At 34.8% G+C, this 19885-nt stretch overlaps 2 protein-coding genes across 5 annotated transcripts in view; one reads left to right on the top strand and one right to left on the bottom strand.

Annotated features, from left to right (window-relative positions):
- The first annotated feature begins 48 nt into the window (after positions 1 to 48).
- On the top strand, positions 49 to 13062 carry USP1 (ubiquitin specific peptidase 1). Its single transcript, XM_014549268.1, is given in 10 exon segments — positions 49 to 63; positions 2017 to 2258; positions 4326 to 4446; positions 5291 to 5395; positions 5928 to 6088; positions 7725 to 8410; positions 9118 to 9288; positions 10591 to 10792; positions 11597 to 11706; positions 11709 to 13062. Coding segments are annotated over 9 exon segments (2340 nt in total). The 5' UTR covers positions 49 to 63; positions 2017 to 2085; the 3' UTR covers positions 12320 to 13062.
- Positions 13063 to 15389: 2327 nt separating this feature from the next.
- The window catches only part of DOCK7 (dedicator of cytokinesis 7), a 164254-nt gene continuing 159758 nt past the window's right edge, over positions 15390 to 19885 (bottom strand). For all 4 annotated transcript variants that reach the window (XM_014549256.1, XM_014549257.1, XM_014549258.1 and 1 more), the window contains 2 exons: positions 18711 to 18878; positions 15390 to 15847 (listed from right to left, as the gene is read on the bottom strand). In XM_014549256.1, coding sequence (XP_014404742.1) covers positions 15805 to 15847; positions 18711 to 18878 — 211 coding nt within the window. In that variant the 3' untranslated portion in view covers positions 15390 to 15804. The remainder of the gene's footprint in view (positions 15848 to 18710; positions 18879 to 19885) is intronic.

Genomic DNA, 19885 nt, shown 5'->3' with positions numbered 1-19885 from the left:
CCCTTCCCCGGGTGCGCGCTCGTGGAGCGGCGCGGCGTCGGAGAGCCCCTTGCTGGTCCTGGGGTAACTAGGGGTTACGCGCAGCGCAGCGTGTCTGCATTTCCCTTACAAGTGTTTAGGACGCCCCGTGTCTTCAGCCTTGGTCGGAGGTGTTATGGTTTTGCATTTTCCTTGAAAAATTGGAATTGAGTCGCGTCATTTGATAGAGGAAAGAACTTTTAAAACTAATGGGACCGAGTGGTCAACGCTGTCATTTGTTGAGGAACATTTAATTATGCTCGATTCCTTGTGTTTTCTGTGAAATTTGATTTAGACTTACGAGAGAGACTTATTTTTTTTTTTACAACCCCCAGTTTTAAGGAAAGCCAAGAGCAAGAGATGCTATATTCTCATTAATGTTAGATGTTTAGTAGGACTTGGAGGGAGCCAGGACTGATTGGTAATCCGTTATTTCAGCGGCGTGATGAGCTTTTCTGCTGTGAAGTCCGGTTCCTCCGTTTCTTAGAGCCCAGTGTCTGCGGCTCATTAGAAACCTCGGGTGCTGGAGGGCCGACACCCGCGGACGGGCTGTCACTCCTGCGCGTTTCACCGGGAGCCTCCGGTGGAGGAGGGGTGGGGAAGCGGGTCAGCTTTCCACATTCCTGAGTTGAGTCTCAGAAATGTGGTTTCACTGCCGATTTCAGTGTGTGAATTCCCAGATCAGAAGCATCCAGTGAAATGCTCAGGAAAGATGGAATTCGAGTGAGTTTTGTTAGTTCGTGGTATTAGTCTGTATCTATATTGGAAAGTTGTTGCTGAGCTTTTGGTTTCTAAATAATTTCTTTTAGGTAATCTCCCCCACCTCCAGGTATCCTAATGAAAAATAGGATTAACATATAAAGTAACTACCACAAATAGTGCTTTTTTATTTATTTTTAAAAAAATCTTTATTGTTGAAAGTATTACAGTTGTCCTCTTTTCCAAACCCCATTGACTTCCTCCTCCCCCTCCCGTCCCCACCCACCCTGCCCTCAGGCTTTCACCACAGTAGTGCCATTTTTTAACCTAAAAGTTTTACTTTAAAACTGGGAAGAAAAATAGCAAAAGGCAAACCAAATCACCCTTTCTTTTTTCCCTACATAAAGCATTATTTTTTTAAAAAATGTATACTTTAACCAATGTTTGGAAAATTAGTGCTATATTGCTTCTAGTGCATAAGAATGTTATATACACGAAGTTGCTCACTTATCCCAACTTTGATTTGTTCTGTTACTTTTCACTCAAGTTTTTAGGTATAACAACACCAGGTCTTTGCCTTTTCTTGTATTCAAATTACATTTTAAAGGTACTTTTTAGAGACTTTATTTCATGTGTTCATATTAATAAGTAGAAAAGACCTTGGAAGGAAAACTTATTCCAGCATCCTTTGATTTTCCATTCATCCCTGTTTCCCACTCTCTACTTTGTAAATTAGAGATGGTAGTTGCTCAGTCAATATTTTCTGAGTGAATTAATAAGTTAATAAAAATGAAGGTTTTACTTATTAATCTACTGTAGGTCTACTAAAATGAGGTCTTTTGTGAGGTGACCCTTACTCTAATAGCAGGCTAAAAAAATATTATTTCTCCGCTTCTTAAAAAAAAATGTTTTTATTGATTTTCAAGAGAGGAAGGGAGAGGGAGAGAGAGATAGAAACATAAATGATGAGAGAGAATCAATGATCGGCTGCCTCCTGCACTCCCCCTACTGGGGATTGAGCCCACAATCTGGGCGTGTGCCTGACCAGGACCGGAACCAGGACCTCCTGGTGCATGGGTCCATGCTCAATGACTGAGCCACACCGGTGGAGCTATCTGATAGTTTTGTTGGGTAAGAAAGCTAGGACAAATGGCAAGCAATAGAACATTGAGCACTTATTGTTGCCAGGCATTAGGTTTTCAAATATGACGTTCTAATTAATAATTATTCCTTAGTAAATTTTTCAAATTTTATTTTATTGACTGCAGCTGATAACTGAAAACTTTTTGTGATTCACAGATATGATTGGTGATTATAACGTCCGCATATAAATCAGTATTTGTCAACTCTTTGGTATTTGAAGAAAAAATGGCTGGTGTCATACCTAATGAAAGTAATGGGCTTTCAAGAGGTAGTCCATCAAAGAAAAACAGGCTTTCCTTTAAGTTTTCTCAGAAAAAGGAAACTAAGAGAGCCTTGGATTTCACAGATTCTCAAGAAAATGAAGAAAAGGTTTCTTCTGATTATAGAGGATCTGAAATGTAGGTATCGTAAGTATATTTCTGTACTTTTAAAATTCTACATCAACAAAAAACTGGTGAAATTAGGTCAATATCTTCAGACATTCCTACCTGATAGTCCATAGAGGCAAAAACAAACAAAAAAACCACCACCACCCACACATTTTGTGAGACAAGCCTAACAGTATATGGTGGAAACAGCAAAACTAGTGGTGGTTCCCTTCAGGGATCACTTCCATGTTAACTCAATATACATTGTGCTCAGCCAATTTGACTAACTGGCAGAAATATTTATCCACTAACACTGCTTTTAATGTCAACGTGTTTGTTTTGTAGTACAACATGGTAAGTGTAAGGGTAAATAAATGGGTGATTTTTTTTTGTTTAAGAGTACTGTACTTGACAGTTACCTGAGATATTTAAACTTTACTTATAGTCATATCTGATATGTGAATTAGCAAACCTGTTGGAGATGTACAATGGCAAATTTATTTTAAATAAAATTAAAAACAAATGCTTTTGATAAAAATCCTTTGGTGACTAAAAGGAGATCAGAACAAAATGAAATACTTTATTCCATCAATAGTTGCTCCAGTTGGAGTCTACACCAGCTCTCTATTCAACAGATAGGCACTCTGCTGTATGACTAAAGTAGATTTGGTTTTATGTGTAATTTCCTAATATTAACCAATAATCAGCTTAAGAGGTTGTATGTGAAGCTTTTGTTTACCAGCATTCATGCCTATAAATACTTTGAGGTGCTAGAGTAATAGTAGCTATAAAATAAAAATGCTATAATGACCTAATGCTTGTTAAAGTTATAAACTTAATTCATTTTAAGTGAGGGACAGCTGTGTAATTCTCTTCATAGACTCTTTTTCCTCTTTTATTGTTTTTGGGGGGGGGTTGTTAATCCTCACCTGAGGGTATTTTTCCATTGATTTTTAGAGAGAGTGGAAGGGAGGGAGACAAAGAAACATTGATGTGAGAGAGATACATTGATTGGTTGCCTCCCACACATGCTGGAGATGGGGAATCGAACCTGCAACCCAGTTATGTGCCCTTGACTAGAATTGAACCCAGGACCCTTCAGTCCGCAGGCCGACCCTGCTAGGGCTCCTCTTATTTTATTAATAGAATCTGACTTCTTAGTGAAGCCTCTCCCAAATATTGTCATAGTCAAGCTATCCCAGGTTTCTATTCAGAGTTAAACTGCAATTGATCCTTGAACATGGGTTTAAATTATGTGGGTCCATGTGTACCGGGCTGTTTTTCAATAAATACCATAAATGTATTTTCTCAACATTTTCCTTTCTCTAGTTTATTACAGTGGTTCTCAACCTTCCTAATGCCGTGGCCCTTTAATACAGTTCCTCATGTTGTGGTGACCCCCAATTTCATTGTTACAAATTGAACATAATTAAAGCATAGTGATAAATCACAAAAACAATATGTAATTATATATGTGTTTTCCGATGGTCTTAGGCGACCCCTGTGAAAGGGTCGTTCGACCCCCAAAGGGGTCGCGACCCACAGGTTGAGAACCGCTGCTTTATTATAAGACTACAGTTTATAATACATACAAAATATGTTGATTGACTGTTTTTGTTTTCAGTAAGGCTTCTGGTAGGCTATGAATAAATTTTGGGGGAGTCAAAGCTATAGGGAAATTTCCAACCATGCATGGGGGGGGGTCAGTACCTCTACCCACCCCCCACACCCCTAAACAAACATGCTGCATTGTTCAAGAGTCAGCAGTACTTGATAAAAGTGTCATGATGGCTTAACAAATCACTACGAATTACTATTTTCTGATCTGTAAAATAGGATTAATAGCCTCTTGATGGAATTAACTTTGAGGTATCTTAATTGTAATAATTTTAAAGTGCTTGTAAAATTTGTATTCTGGTGTACAGCAAATTTTCCACTTCTGCATATTTTCTTAAAATGTCATTTGAGTAAAATCCATATGCTTTTCAGATCATAAAACTTTTGGGAAAAGACTAAATCTAGGAAAGTAATATTTCTGCTTTGTTTCTTTAAGATACTATTTCATTATATCTTTCTTCTCCCCTCTATACTTAATAGTGATCAAGTTGTTCCTGCGGCACAGTCCTCACCTATGAATTGTGAGAAGAGAGGAAACTTGTTACCATTTGTGGGGCTAAATAATCTCGGCAATACTTGTTATCTTAATAGTATACTTCAGGTAAGTTGACAATTTTGATATATAATAAAACCTTAGTAGGCAAAGAATGATAGAACATTTAATGCTTCTGAGAATTTCAGATTATTAGAGTATTTTAATTGTCCATACTACCTTTGCCTTTGATTGTAAATAAACTGGAATGGGCTACAATACGAATAATGATTCTAAGTTGTATGTTATAATCTTCCTTGGGGTAAGAGAAAGTGATGCATTAAAATTGGGAGAGCATAGTTGAGTAGACCTTAAGTGGAAGATGCCAGATGTTTAGTTTTTCTCTCAATTCCTGGTGCTATGGTGATATGTATTTAACCCTTGGAACCATGTCTGTTTTATGTTGTATTCTTAAAACCATAAGTCTTAGCACTATCTCCTCAGGCTCAATGCTTTATTGCCAGTGAAGGAAGAGAGTGGGCTACAATGATGAAATAGAGAACAAATTTGTTGTTGTTAATCCTCACCCGAAGATGTTTTTCCATTGGTTTTTAGAGAGAGAGGAAGGGAGAGGTAGAGACAGAGACAAAGAAACATTGATGTGAGAGAGACACATGGATTGGCTGCCTCCTGCAGGGCCCCAATCGGCCAGGGATCGAGCCCACAACCGAGATATGTGCCCTTGACCAGAATCAAATCCGGGACCCTTCAGTCTGCAGGCCCGACATCTTCCACTGAGCCAGACTGGCTAGGGCAAGAACAATTTTTTTGACACAAATCATAATCTCAGAATTTTCAGTAATGCATATTTTAAAGTGCGCTACTTAAAAAGCATGATAATTTTTGAATAATGTTAAACGCTATACTATTGTTGTTTGTTCAGTAAACACTCAGACAATTTCACTTTTTATAGGTATTATATTTTTGTCCTGGTTTTAAATCTGGAGTGAAGCACTTATTTAATGTTATTTCAAGGAAGAAAGAAGCTCTTAAAGATGAAGCCAATCAAAAAGAGAAGGTAAAACATAAAAATAACAAAATATAAAAAGTAAATTAATGGAAACTCACTTGCTTCATAATAAAGTAATTAGATGCACAGTTAAAATATAACTTAGAATTAAATTTCTTAGTAGTTTACAGTCAGAAAGGCAATTATTTGTCATTTTTGTAGGGTAGCTAACTAGATTATTCCCTTTTACTGAGTGTCTTCTCCAGGCCTTTAATTTATTGTTTACCAATAAACATTGTCATTTGTATACCCACCATCACAATTTATCATACCTTTATATCACCTGTCACTCATTGTTTTTCCAATGGACTCACTTTTAAAATTTAAGTAAATTAAAGGAACTGTTGACTTACATAATTAGAAAACCATTATCCACATAATAAATAAAAAAACTTAAAATTTTAAAAGTTTATTTGTATACCTCCATAAAATTACTGCTATGATGAAATTAAATTTAGAAAAACTAGTTTTGTCTAGTGAGACAAGGGGGAAGGTACTTAATTTGTTCATAAATAATACTGATTTGTTTCTTTCTTGACAGGGAAATTGTAAAGAAGAGTCTTTGGCAAGTTATGAACTAATATGCAGTTTACAGTCCTTAATCATTTCAGTTGAACAGCTTCAGGCTAGTTTTCTTTTAAATCCAGAAAAATACACTGATGAACTTGCTACTCAGCCAAGACGATTACTTAACACACTCAGGTATAGCCTATAATATAATTTTAGGATTCTAATTTAGTTACTGCTTTTCTTGGAGGAGAGTGATACATGAACAAATGGGGGTGTAATAAAGGGCAAAGAAAATAGAAACTACATATTTATAGTCATTATCCCAGAGACTCCAAAAACTGGAAAACTTTTAATAAGTTTGGTATTAAACTCATTAAACCCAAATGTATATGAGTTTATAATCTTTATTCATATTTACCTGTAATACGAAGATCCATACATTTTTAAAAATAGAAACAGTAATGTGTTTGCTTAGAGGATAGTGTCCCTTACATGTTGGTGATATATATTTTACTTATGTGTCATACTGTCTTTTTTAATCTGAAAAGTTCTGAATACCCAAACATATTTTGTCTTAAAGATTTCAGATTATGAATTGTAGGTTTGTATTCAAAATATGCATAAGAAATATAAATTCTAAATCTTTTTTGTTGTTGTGTGTATTTAGAGCTGTTAACTGGATTAGATCTCTTTGTAGTATTGTCTTTAAAAATAAAACTTTATCCCATATATAAAAGAGCTTTATTTAAAATGTTATAGGTTAAGCCTTTTAAAAAATTATCTACTCATTTGGTTTAGGAATAGACCTAGATGTAATACATTGCTATATGTTTAACAGGCAGTGTAGCATGGTGACTTAAGAGCAATTTTTAAAAAATATATTTATTTGTTATTTAAAAAAAATGTATTTGTATTGACTTCAGAGAGGAAGGAAGAGAGATAGAAACATCAATGATGAGAGAGAATCACTGATTGGCTGCCTCCTGTACACCACCCTACTGGGGATAGAGCCCACAATCCGGGTATGTGCCCTTGACCAGAATCGAACTCGGGACCCTTCAGTCCATAGTCCGACGCTCTATCAACTGAGCCAAACCAGCTAGGGCTAAGAATTAGTTTGAAAGTTTCACATTTGTAGCTGAATGAATGCTTTTAGATTTAAAAAATAAAGTTATGGCCCTGGCTGGGTGGATCATTTGATTGGAGAGTCATTCCATACATCAGAAGGGTACAGGTTTGATTCCCAGTTGGGGTGCATATGAGAGGCAACTGATTCATGTTTCTCTTGCTCTCTCTCTCCCCCTTCCTTGCTCTAAAACTCAGTGAAAGCATATTCTTGGGTGAGGAATTTTTAAAAAATAATAAAAATGAAAAAAGTAAAGCTATGATATCCCTATAAATATCAAATCATCCTATATAATAAAAGGCTAATATGCAAATCAACCGAACGGCAGAATGACCGGTCGTTATGAGGCACACTGACCACCAGGGGGCAGGCGCTCAATGCAGGAGCTGCCCCATGGTGGTCATTGCGCTCCCACAAGGGGAGCATCGCTCAGCTAGAAGCCGGGCTCACGGCTGGCGAGCGGGAGCCTCTCCAACCTCCATGGCAGCGCTAAGGAGCAGTGAGCAAGGGGGTGATAAGGAGCAAGGGCTCCCAGACTACGAGAGGGCGCAGGCTGGGCTGAGGGACACCCCCCCCCCCAACCCACCCTGAGTGCAGGAATTTCGTGCATCGGGCCTCTAGTTTCTATATAGGAAAGTTTTCTTACTTGTATTCTTTATAAGCGTAATATATGACATGGGAAATATATATTTTTTTTAATAGGGAACTCAACCCCATGTATGAAGGATATCTACAGCATGATGCACAGGAAGTATTACAGTGTATTTTGGGAAACATTCAAGAAACATGCCAACTCCTAAAAAAAGAAGAAGTAAAAAATGTGGCAGAATTATCTAACAAGGTAGAAGAAAAACCTAATCAGAGAGAAGCAATTAATGGGGTTAATAGCACAGAGATGGACAATATGGGGCATGCTGAAGACTATAAAGAAAAACTCCCAAAAGGAAATGGGAAGAGAAAAAGTGACACTGAATTTGATAACATGAAGAAAAAAGTTAAGGTATCCGAGGAACACCAGTCATTGGAAGAGGACCAGGGACAAACCAGATCAAAAAGAAAAGCTACAGGTGATATATTAGAGATTCCTCCTAAAATAGTCACTAAGCACATTCCTGAAAATGAGAGTGCAAGACCCTCACAGAAGAAATCAAAAGTTAAAACAAGTTGGTTAAAGTCTGCAACTAAGCAACCCAGCATCCTTTCTAAATTCTGTAGTCTGGGGAAAATAAACCAAGGATCCAAAGGACAATCTAAAGAAAATGAATATGATCTTGAAGAGGACTCTGGGAAGTGTGAAAATGATAACACAATTAATGGCTGTGTACTTGAATCTCCAGGAGATAATGTTAAGTCCATTAATGGCAATGAAGTTAAGCCCATAAACAAAGGTCAGTATAATTTATTCTTAGACATTGATAGGTAGGCAGGTTAATAGTTGCAGAATTGGAATTATTCTCTTAGATATATGTACAATATAAATCTGGCTGACGTTTTGTTTAAAAAGAAAAATTTAATACTTTGTACTGTGGTGTTTTAAGCACTGCTATGTTTCGTGTGTTTGTATAAATCTCAATCTTAAGGTAATGTTAGTTTATGGATTATAAAATAAGGGAGTTCAATAAATTTTAACGGGAAGAGGATATATACTTTACCCCTTTATATAAGCAATATTTGACAAACACATGAAAGGTATTGTATTTAGTGTAATTCAGTTTTAAAGTAGAGAACTAAGTAGATGCATCATGCTTGGACTGGATTTCTACCTACCTTCTTCCAGATCTACAGCTCTCGGGGAGACTAGTATTGATGTGTTTTTGATTTTACCAAGTGTCATCTTTATTTTAGTTATTCTCTAGGGGGTGCGAATTATGAAGACACAGTTGTGACTTCCTTTATTTAGAGAACAGTAATTCGTATTCTAAACTACCTTTATAGAATTTACATTTCATGAATAAGGCACCTTTTAATGCTAATAAGCAGGTTGCGATTTGAAAATCAGCCTTTTATTCACATATACTTTAAATGAATATTGGTTACTTGGGCTATGCTGAAAAACTAATATATATAGACTTATATTTTCCTGTTTTTGTTTTAGGCACAGAGCAAATTGGTTTTGAGCTTGTAGAGAAGTTATTTCAAGGTCAGCTGGTATTAAGAACTCGTTGTTTAGAATGTGAAAGTTTAACAGAAAGAAGAGAAGATTTTCAAGACATCAGTGTGCCAGTACAAGAAGATGAGCTTTCTAAAGTAGAGGAGAGTTCTGAAAGTAAGCAAAAACTGGAGTATTTGTAAGGACCATGAAATAATTACAGTCTTCTTCAATAAGCAGTCTAGTAAATAGCTTGCATAATTACTGAGCAGTTATTTTTTAGTGTCTTTTGTATAATAAAATCTGCTTATATAGCTTCACTTGTCAATAGTTAGCATTTGGAAAATTGTGGAATCTTTATTTTGATGTGTAGAGTATAATGAGAAAATGAAATGTTTTGGTAAGTTAACATTTGGGTACCTGAATTTCTCAGAGCTACCGAGGATATTTTTGTTAACACAATATTTGAGCCATTGTTTTGTCTAGTATAAACCACAAAAAGCATGGAAATGTAACAGGAAATGATCATAAGACTGATTTACTTGCTCAGATATTGGAAATTGGCTACCTTCTATAATAATAAAAGCATAATATGCTAATTAGACCAGACAGCTGGACGTCCTTCCAGACGACCTTCTGGAGAAAGCTGGGGCTGCAACTGTGAGGGCCTAGCCCCTTGCACGAATTTCGTGCATCAGGCCTCTAGTTAAATATAAACTAAAGTCTGTCTTATGAGTCAGAGACTAGGTTTTTCTGTCATATTCTTTCTGTCTCTAGCAAATGCTGATCAAATACTCTGCTTATATAGCTTCACTTGTCAATAGTTAGCATTTGGAAAATTGTGGAATCTTTATTTTGATGTGTAGAGTATAATGAGAAAATGAAATGTTTTGGTAAGTTAACATTTGGGTACCTGAATTTCTCAGAGCTACCGAGGATATTTTTGTTAACACAATATTTGAGCCATTGTTTTGTCTAGTATAAACCACAAAAAGCATGGAAATGTAACAGGAAATGATCATAAGACTGATTTACTTGCTCAGATATTGGAAATTGGCTACCTTCTATAATAATAAAAGCATAATATGCTAATTAGACCAGACAGCTGGACGTCCTTCCAGACGACCTTCTGGAGAAAGCTGGGGCTGCAACTGTGAGGGCCTAGCCCCTTGCACGAATTTCGTGCATCAGGCCTCTAGTTAAATATAAACTAAAGTCTGTCTTATGAGTCAGAGACTAGGTTTTTCTGTCATATTCTTTCTGTCTCTAGCAAATGCTGATCAAATACAAATATTTAAAGGACGTGCACTGTTGAGGGAGAACTTTATGATAGAGTTTCTGAAACTAGTTATTGTCTTTATTATTGGAAGGATTAGTAAGTTGAAATTGCATGCTAATTTTGAACATAGAACTTAGTGGTTTAATTTTTAAATGTTGGACAGATTTTTCATTTGTGAGTGAAAGGATTCTCTTATGTAGTTTCTCCAGAGCCAAAAACAGAAATGAAGACCCTGAGGTGGGCAATTTCACAATTTGCTTCAGTGGAGAGGATTGTAGGAGAAGATAAATATTTCTGTGAAAATTGCCATCATTATACTGAAGCTGAACGAAGTCTTTTGTTTGACAAAATGCCTGAAGTTATAACCATTCATTTGAAGTGTTTTGCTGCTAGTGGCTTGGAGTGAGTATTATAAATAAAAGCTATATGAAGAAAATGAGCTGCTATATAAGAAGTTTTGTTCAAATAGTATAATATAAACTACTGAAATGAAGTAATTTATAAAGATTGCCTTAGAAAAGTTTGTTCTCTTAAGTTTCCCTGTAAAAATGCATCAGTGTGAATACATATTCTGATTCTTCACACCTTTTCATTCCTTATCAAATATAGTTGAATTGATGAAAGCAGAGAACAAATTTTATATACAGTAAGGTTTTTATAAGGAGAGAAAAAGGCAAAATTATTTAGTTTTAAGGTAAGCCAGGAAATCAAACGAATCTGAACAATTTGATTCTTATATAGTTGAAAATTTAAATATCTAAAAGCAATTAAAATATAAAAATATCAGTTGCATTTTGAGTAGTCTGACTTTTCTGTCATGTATACATGTCGTAGATTTTATTCCTTTTTATATCAATGAATTTTTCAAATTAGTATGAGAGCTTCCCAGTAACTCTCCATATACTTTATTTTGTGCCAGAAGAACGACATATGATCCTTTCATTTTCTTAACTGCACAAAATTGGGGGGTGGAGGGGATGCCTTGAGCCTTCACAGAAACACTTAAATATTAATTAGCATTTTCAATATTTTTCTTTGTGGAAATATTTTAAGTACATAAGTTGGGGTCTTTTTTATTATTTTGTGTTTACTCATAGGAACACTAAATATTAAGGGTTCATTCAGACTCTTACTTGGTTTCACATTGGGTATATAAAAAATATAAAGTGGAACTGCAGAAAACCTTATTTTATTTTTCTTCCAAAGGTTTGATTGTTATGGTGGTGGACTTTCCAAGATCAACACTCCTTTACTGACACCTCTCAAACTGTCACTAGAAGAATGGAGTACAAAGCCAACCAATGACAGCTATGGATTATGATGCATAGTGGCACTACAATTAGTAGTGGGCACTACACTGCTTCTGTTAAAGTCACAGACCTTAACAGTTTAGAACTAGATGAGGGAAATTTTGTGCTTGACCAGTTGTGTGAAATGAGTAAGCCAGAACCACGGAATGAGGAGGAAGCAAGGGGTATTGCTGAAAATCACGATGATGAAGTGTCAATTAGAGTCCATGGAAACACACAGCCAAGTAAAGTTTTGAACAAAAAAAATGTAGAAGCTATAGGACTTCTTGCAGGACAAAAGAGCAAAACAGATTATGAGCTATACAACAAAGTAGCTAACCATGACAAAGGTACCAGTACAGCATTTGCTGAAAATAGAAATTCTGAGACTAACATTACTAATGGGACCCATGAACCTGATAGGAACAAGGAATCCAGTGACCAAACAGGCATTAACATTGGTGGATTCGAGAACAAAATTTCATACGTAGTGCAAAGCTTAAAGGAGTATGAGGGGAAGTGGTTGCTTTTGGATGATTGCAAAGTAAAAGCTATGGAAGAGAAGGACTTTTTGAATTCTCTTTCCCCTTCTACATCTCCTACATCTACTCCTTATTTGCTATTTTATAAGAAACTATAGAGTGTACATTTTCCTTATGTGTATATATATATATAAAAACAGACCCAGCTAAACATTGATAACGTTGATTACATCAAAAAGAATAGCTTATCTTTTGAAGCTATTGGATACTATTGGTCTCTAGGTTTTTGTATAGTGAAATTTGAATTACTGAAAACCATGTTAATTTTTAGAATTCATTTTCCTTAGTAGAGACTAGTGATGTATTAGCTCTGGGAAAAAACTTGTATAGGTTCTTAATTGAATTATCCAAAATGGAAGCATTTAAACACTTTTGAATTTACACCTTTTTTGTGTTCGCCTTTTAAAATAAAGTGCTTGTATTTGTATCTCCATATTTTGGAGTAATTACATGTTTATAGGTCCTGTGGTTTTTCAGCTAAGAAGCAGAATATCATTTCAGTACATTTAGTTTTATAAGTCATGAAGCCAAATCTTTCTTGGGCTGTATTAGAGGCACAAAGTCTGGAATATGTATGTGTTCACAATGGTGTGTACATTTTGTGCCTTGGGTCGCTTTGAAAGTGTCTCAGAAAACCTGGACAGTCCTATCTTCACAAGAATTTTATATGTATTTATGAAGATGATTCTTTAGTAAATCTTTTTGGGCATGGACTAATTTGTATCTCTTCATAGTCATATTCTGCACGATCTGTATATAGTATATCAAACTTAGAGGTGTGACCTTAAGTTTAACTTTTTTAAAAAATAAGGTCAATAAAATTTTAAATGCTTAAAAACTATGTATACAAATGCTTGTTTTTTTTTAACTTGCTTATTTTTACCATAAATACAGCTGGGTTCGCTTAAAGAACAATGTATGTATACTAGTATATATACACATATATATATGTGTGTGTGTGTGTGTGTGTGTGTGTGTATATATGTATGTATATATATATACACACACACATATATAACACACATTCAGAGAAGAGAGTAAACAGGCAATTATCTTTAATACTTAATATTTTTGACTGTTGGAATGAAGAAACTTGGAAGTAGGATAATTCAAATTGTGCTTACTTATTAGTCCATCTAAGTTGTCATACTTAAAAATTGTTAGTAGTCTTTTAAAGTAGACATACAACTTTATGGAATCCAGAACTGGAGAACTTAAGATGATGCTTTGGGCACACACAAAAACCTGGTAAAAATTTTTCATTTTAAATATAGTATATTAAGTTGGTAAGTGGTCAATTATCTTATGACTTGTTAAAAGACATTTTTGGTATTTAAAAATAATTCTAAAGAATATACACTATTGGAATAACACTTTTACCTCATTTCAACAAATAAGAGTACCTGTCAACTAATAAATTAGTTACATAGATAAATAATGTCTTAAATTCTTCCATAAGATGGTGTGATATAAAAAGTCATGGCTCTCACCTCGATCTACATTCAGAATCACTAATGGAACTGTTTAAGAAACAGCTATGAACATTATCCATCTGATGAAATAGGAATCACTAATAGAACTCTTAAAAAGAAACAGCCCTGAACACTACCCATAAGCTTCTGATGGAGTAGTTCTAGGCCTCCAATACTTAAGGAGCAGCCAAGGTTAAGAACCACTAGCATAGGTTCCTGATATGAGAAAGTTTAAAGAAAATTGGGAGTTCATGGTAAGTTACCAAGTGTTGATCTCTTAAGGGTAAGAGAAAGCCTCTTCTGAATCAAGTCAGAAAATAATCAGTAATGTGTGCTAATTAAATCATATAAATTTTAAAGTTCTTGATGTCACAGATTTGTTTGAAACTATTCAAACTTTTACATAAATGCAACCTAATGAGAAATGACCTAAGGGTTTAATATCCTCTCCCGTTTTATCTACCTCCTTTCTGCACCCATAGTAAAGTATATGTTACCTTTTTTGTTTTAAAGAATTTCCATTCCTGCCTTGCCTTATTGTCCATCTGGATCCTTTGTCCCCAAATATATTTTTGAAGTTATACCTTGCTGACTCCTTGGTTAACCCCTTGTGGTCCAACATTGTAGACTCATCTGAAAAACCTTTTCATAATTCAGTGTTTGAATTGATGTAGGTAAGGATTTGAGATGATACAGTTATAAAGGGAAGCTGCACTCAGGAGAATCATGTTTTGGAGATCTTATTTTCCTAAGTGATTCATGTAACTGGTCAGATCAGAGGAATCTATATATATAAAAAGCCGGTGACCGGAATGCTGGAATGACCGGAACAAGCAGTTGCTATGATGCCTACTGCTACTGGCCAACCGCCCGAGGCCCCTCCCCCCCGCCGGCCCAGCCCCAATCGGGGAGGGCCAGCCGGACCCCACCCATGCATGAATTCGTGCACCAGGCCTCTAGTAGATTATAAATGATGACTTTCTATAAGCTATAATACTACACAAAGAAAACATTGTCAAAACACTTCCAGAAATCAATGCATTTTCTTGGAAAAATTTGCCAAGTAATTGAAATATATTTCCCCCAAAACTGTTGCATTAATTTCTTATAAAGTTAAAATTTTAAGTTAATTGGTTCTTAACTTCAGTTAAAAACTAATTTTACATATATGTTGTAAAATCTATACAAGTATCAAATATAACTTCTCACTCAGCTGGTAAGTTAAAGTCAAACAGCAGCTCTTCATCTTCTTTTTATGGTGTAATAGCTTTATGATGTAATAGTTTTGGTCACGAAAAAACTGATGACTGGCTTGTTTAATTTGAAACAATCATTCATTATTTTAGTTGCTGAGAGTCATTAAGCTGATACCATTATCATTAATATAATAAAGTTGAGAGTCAAAGATCAAGCTACTGTCACTGGTATTGGCTATCCCAGTACTTAAAGTTATTTCTACAATTTACTCTAACCCCCCCCCCCCTTTTTTGGTGTCTAAATGCAAAATAGTTTAGAAACCAGTTTTAAGACTTCACAAACCAGTTATCAATGTCTTCACCCATTAATTCATTCAATTTGGAACTTTGGGGCCATAAAGTGACTGTCAACTTTTTCATTATGCTAGTTCTTGAATCAACTCTAACTTATTCTCTGCCTTTGTCAATAAAGAAAATTTGTAAAGTCCCACTCAATAAAATTAGTGTAAACGTTCACATATTTAATAGTACCTTTAAAGTAAGCATTACTACATTTAAAATGGTTCCAAAATGAATCTATAAATGTTCATATAAATTAAAAAATACAAACTTAAAGTAAATAAAATTAACATTAGCTATGGTATAAATAATGGTAAATGTATAGTGTACCCTTGAGTCATTAAAATGTCTTTAAAAAGATAACAGCATATTACCAGAATATTAGAAGCCATAGCCATGATTCTCAAACTTCAACAATCTACATTTGATTTGGCCACTGCATTCTTCAGTGAGTAAATTAATGCTACAATTTTCAGATTTAAGTCCCAAGTCTTATTTTTCAATAGATCTTAACTTCTTTTCACACTCAATGTTGAATATGTGGCTCTTTTCAAATTAATAAAACAAGTGTTTATTTTAGAGATCCATTTTGCGCAGGCTCATTCGACTGAAGGAATCTCTGGGAAGAAAAAGGATATAATTATAAGCAAACAAACTTTGCAAACTTCTGTAGATTAGGTTTACTTTTTTGTTCTGCCAAAGTTATCTCAAAGTTTTGCCACCAAAAAGTTAATAACTTTTAAAACTTTTTGTACCAAAGTTGTTACTAACTTTCAAGTTACTCTGCCTTATGTATATTCTGGTTTATAGACCTCTATAAATTAAAGCTATATTGCAGTAAACACTTTATCAAATGCATTGATCATTTAGTCACTTGTGCAATAGAAGCATTAGCTATGATAAATAAGGAACTAAGGGATAATGGGAGAGATTTTAGGAAAAGATTTTTTTTGTGATTATTAAAAGGCAAAAGGCAGCCCAAACCGGTTTGGCTCAGTGGATAGAGTGTCGGCCTGCGGACTGAAGGGTCCCAGGTTCGATTCCGGTCAAGGGCATGTACCTTGGTTGCGGGCACATCCCCAGTAGGAGGTGTGCAGGAGGCAGCTGATCGATGTTTTTCTCTCATCGATGTTTCTAACTCTCTATCCCTCTCCCTCCCTCTCTGTAAAAAATCTATTAAAAAATATATATATATATTTAAAAAAGGCAAAAGGCAGGTGTTTATTTAAAACACTAAATTTCAAGTCTCAAATCAGTGGTTCTTAAACTTGAATTTTAGGACATGTTTACACTTAAAAATTGAGGAACCAGGAAGCTTTTGTTTATGTGGATTTTATTTACCATATTAGAAATTAAAATTAAGAAAAATTCAACTTATTTTTCCAAATAACCCATTACATAAATAGTTTATTAAAAATAACTTGCAAGAAACTTTATGATAGTGGCATGCTTACATATTTAATGTCTGGCTTAATAAAAGGCCTAGGTTCTCATGTCTTTTACAATATCACGTTGCATGTAGTCTAGAAAACCACTGTATTTTCTCAAGAGAATGACAGTGAGAAAGGCAAATCATATTTGGTGTTAATATAAAATTAGTTTTGACTCAGGAACTTCCTGAAAAGGTCTCAGGGGCACCCTCACAGAAGTCCCAGACCACACTTTGAGGACCACTATCTTAATACTTTACAAATAAATAATATTCTAGATTTTTTAAATCAGTAAAATAAAAATTTTAAATTCTAAGGAAGCTTTATTTTCTAAGTTTTGAAGATTTAGTTAATAGTGAGGAGACTAATATTCTTCAATACCTCTTAATGTATTTTCCTTTATTCTTAAGTTAATTTCTTTCACTTATCCTTCCTGCTATTAAGGTTAATCTTTGAGGTTTACAATCTCCAGGAAAGGAAAGGGCAGGTATAAAAAAGTCATGTTCAGCTTTGAATTTCTTAGTGTGGTTTTTTTGGTTCCAGGGAAAGTAGCAGTATTAAAAGCTAGATAATGTTCATAAGAGCTTTTCTAAATTCCAAAGAACTTCTTGCAAACATTAAGAATTGAATCTTGGGGGACTGACCATAATCAGATAGTTGAGAAGGCAAAAGCTCAGGATAACAGCGTAAGGGAGTTCCCTTCAGATAGGAAGAATACAGTCTTTCCATCAAAAAGAGTGGGAGAGATTTGAAGGAAGTGAGACAAGCATTCGGAAACTGCCTGATGACCTCAGGGACCCAGCACCCTCGTTCTAGGTCATTTAAACAGAGTATAAAACTGGTGGAAGGGGGTTAGAGGCAGCAAGAAGAAAAACTCCAAAGTGATGAAAGGAGAAACCAAAAGTGGAGGGGACTAGTATTGCTTCCCATTGGTAATTTTAAGAGGAAGCCACCTTGGGTATTCACATCTGTATGGGATGGTGGAAGCAAAATAATATTTTGCCAGAGGAAGGACCTAAAACAGGCCCTCTGATCTCCCTCTGCTCCTGTAGATTGTGGAACAGATTCAAATAATCTACATGCTTTCTTAGGGGACATGACATATAGCAGGCAGGTAGGCATTTTTTGAGTGAACACGATTGTTTTCAGAGGCCTAGAAGTACAGAAATAGATTACTGAAGAATAAGAACTAATTTCCAGATGATCAAATAATTTTCTTTTGTAGTATATTATAGCATGCATTTACATCCTGTTTTCTTACAAGCAACTTCAAAGGCCTTCTAAATATTAATTAGGTAAGTATAATTTAATGGCTTTACTGTTATTAATTCAGAAGGTGGTAACATATTGGTGCCACAATAATTCAATTTGTATATATATTTAGATTTCAAAATGCAAAAGCAGTTTACCTTATCATGCCCTGTCCAGAATTGAGGCACTAAAAAGTATAATGTCCTTGGAAATGTACATGCCATTTAATGTCCACAACAACCTTTTCAAGGTAAGAAATTTTAGAGGAGAAATCTAAAAACTGCTCAAGTAAACTAGGATCAGTTGTAGAAAATTCCAAGTTATTTCTATTTCTAACTTTTTGTGTCACACTTGGAACGTAGAGAAAAACACTGAAGCCTTCTTGATACTCAATGTGGTTATGTGTTTTAATGCAAATGAAAAAGAACACTGCATACTATTTACTGCCAGGGCTGAGGGAAACAAATACCCGGTTCCTGATATATTCCAGTGAATTCTCCCACAAAAATACTAGGAAGTGTGACAGGACTTTAATAAAAGGAATAGTTTTAAGAGGCCAGACTTATATGTGGTCCTGGTTAGTATGAGTATTTAACACAACTTTGTGACTCTTGAATTACATACATATCTTGGAGGCTGATTCATGTAGAGATATAAAAGGCTTATATTAGTTGAACTTGTCAGGAGACACAATATCTAAAACCATGTAATAAAAGTTACACTAATTCATTATTAAAACAAATAATTCAAGCAGATTTTATTTTTCTGAACATAAACCAAATAACAGAAAAATAAGCATACCTGTGGCAGGTGACGGGTAATACTACCTTGTATAACTGAGGGATCTTTCTGTTTATCAGAGGTTGTAGGGCCTCTTTAAGGCGATGATAGTTTCTCTCCAGTTCTCTTTGATACTCCTTTTGATCTGGCCCAATTAAGCTCTTATTTTTTCTTAAGGCATCTTCACACCTAGAAAAAACAATGATGTCAAAAACTTTCTTTTGGCATAGTTTGAGGTGTTAAAGATGAGGACATTCAGTTTCTTGGTTGATTGTTAAATATCCTGTCTTGTATTAGGTTTAAGAAAGGGAACAGATGATCAGCTGTTAAAAATCTAACATTCACTTCCAGTTTTCATTTAATTGAAAATTATTTTTATTCAATAAAAATTTAACAAGGAAAAAATTGTGTATTTTTAAATATTAATTCTGAAGCCATTTTTCCTTCCTCCTATTACCACTAAACTTGAAGCTCTAAACTAAAAGAAATATAATAGCCATACTCATTTATGAGGCACCAATGGCATCTGGCACAGTGGTTTGCCTGTGTCCTAATAAATGTTTCTAAATGAATAGCTCTTTTTAACAGTTTATTCAGATGTTTGAGAAAAAAATATCTGGACTCTAATAGGTAAATGAAAGGATATTAAAAGACAATATATACAGATCACCACTTGATGCTCAGAGGAAAATATATAGCCCCAAATGCTTACATTAGAAAAGAAGGCTAAAACTGAAGAGCTAAGCAATCTAAAAAGAACAGAACAAACTTGAAGTATAAGGAAGGAAATAAATTTAAAAGTATGACAGCTCTATATCAATACAAAAGTTGGTTCTTTCAAAGAAAAAAAAAGACTAAGCACTGGCAAGATTAAATGAGAGAAGGCTAAATAATCCCTATTAGAAATTAAAAATGAGACATAAGGTCAAATACAGCAGAAGTTTATAAAGGCACAGATGATATTATGTACAATTTAATGTAATAAATCTGACATGATACTTTTCTAGATTAATATAATTTACCAAAACAGACTTAATAAGAAAAACCATGAATAATCCTAAAACCGTCAAATACATAGAATCAGCCAAGTCACAAATCTATCCCCAAAGAAAACACCAACATGTAAATTCTACCAAACACTGTGAAGACGAATAATCCCAATGTAACAATTCCAGAGTATTAAAAAAAAAAAAATC

The sequence above is a fragment of the Myotis brandtii genome, unplaced genomic scaffold (genome assembly GCF_000412655.1).
Source record: "Myotis brandtii unplaced genomic scaffold, ASM41265v1 scaffold540, whole genome shotgun sequence".
Classification (NCBI taxonomy): Eukaryota; Metazoa; Chordata; class Mammalia; order Chiroptera; family Vespertilionidae; genus Myotis; species Myotis brandtii.
This window is presented reverse-complemented; position numbering and strand designations above follow the sequence as displayed.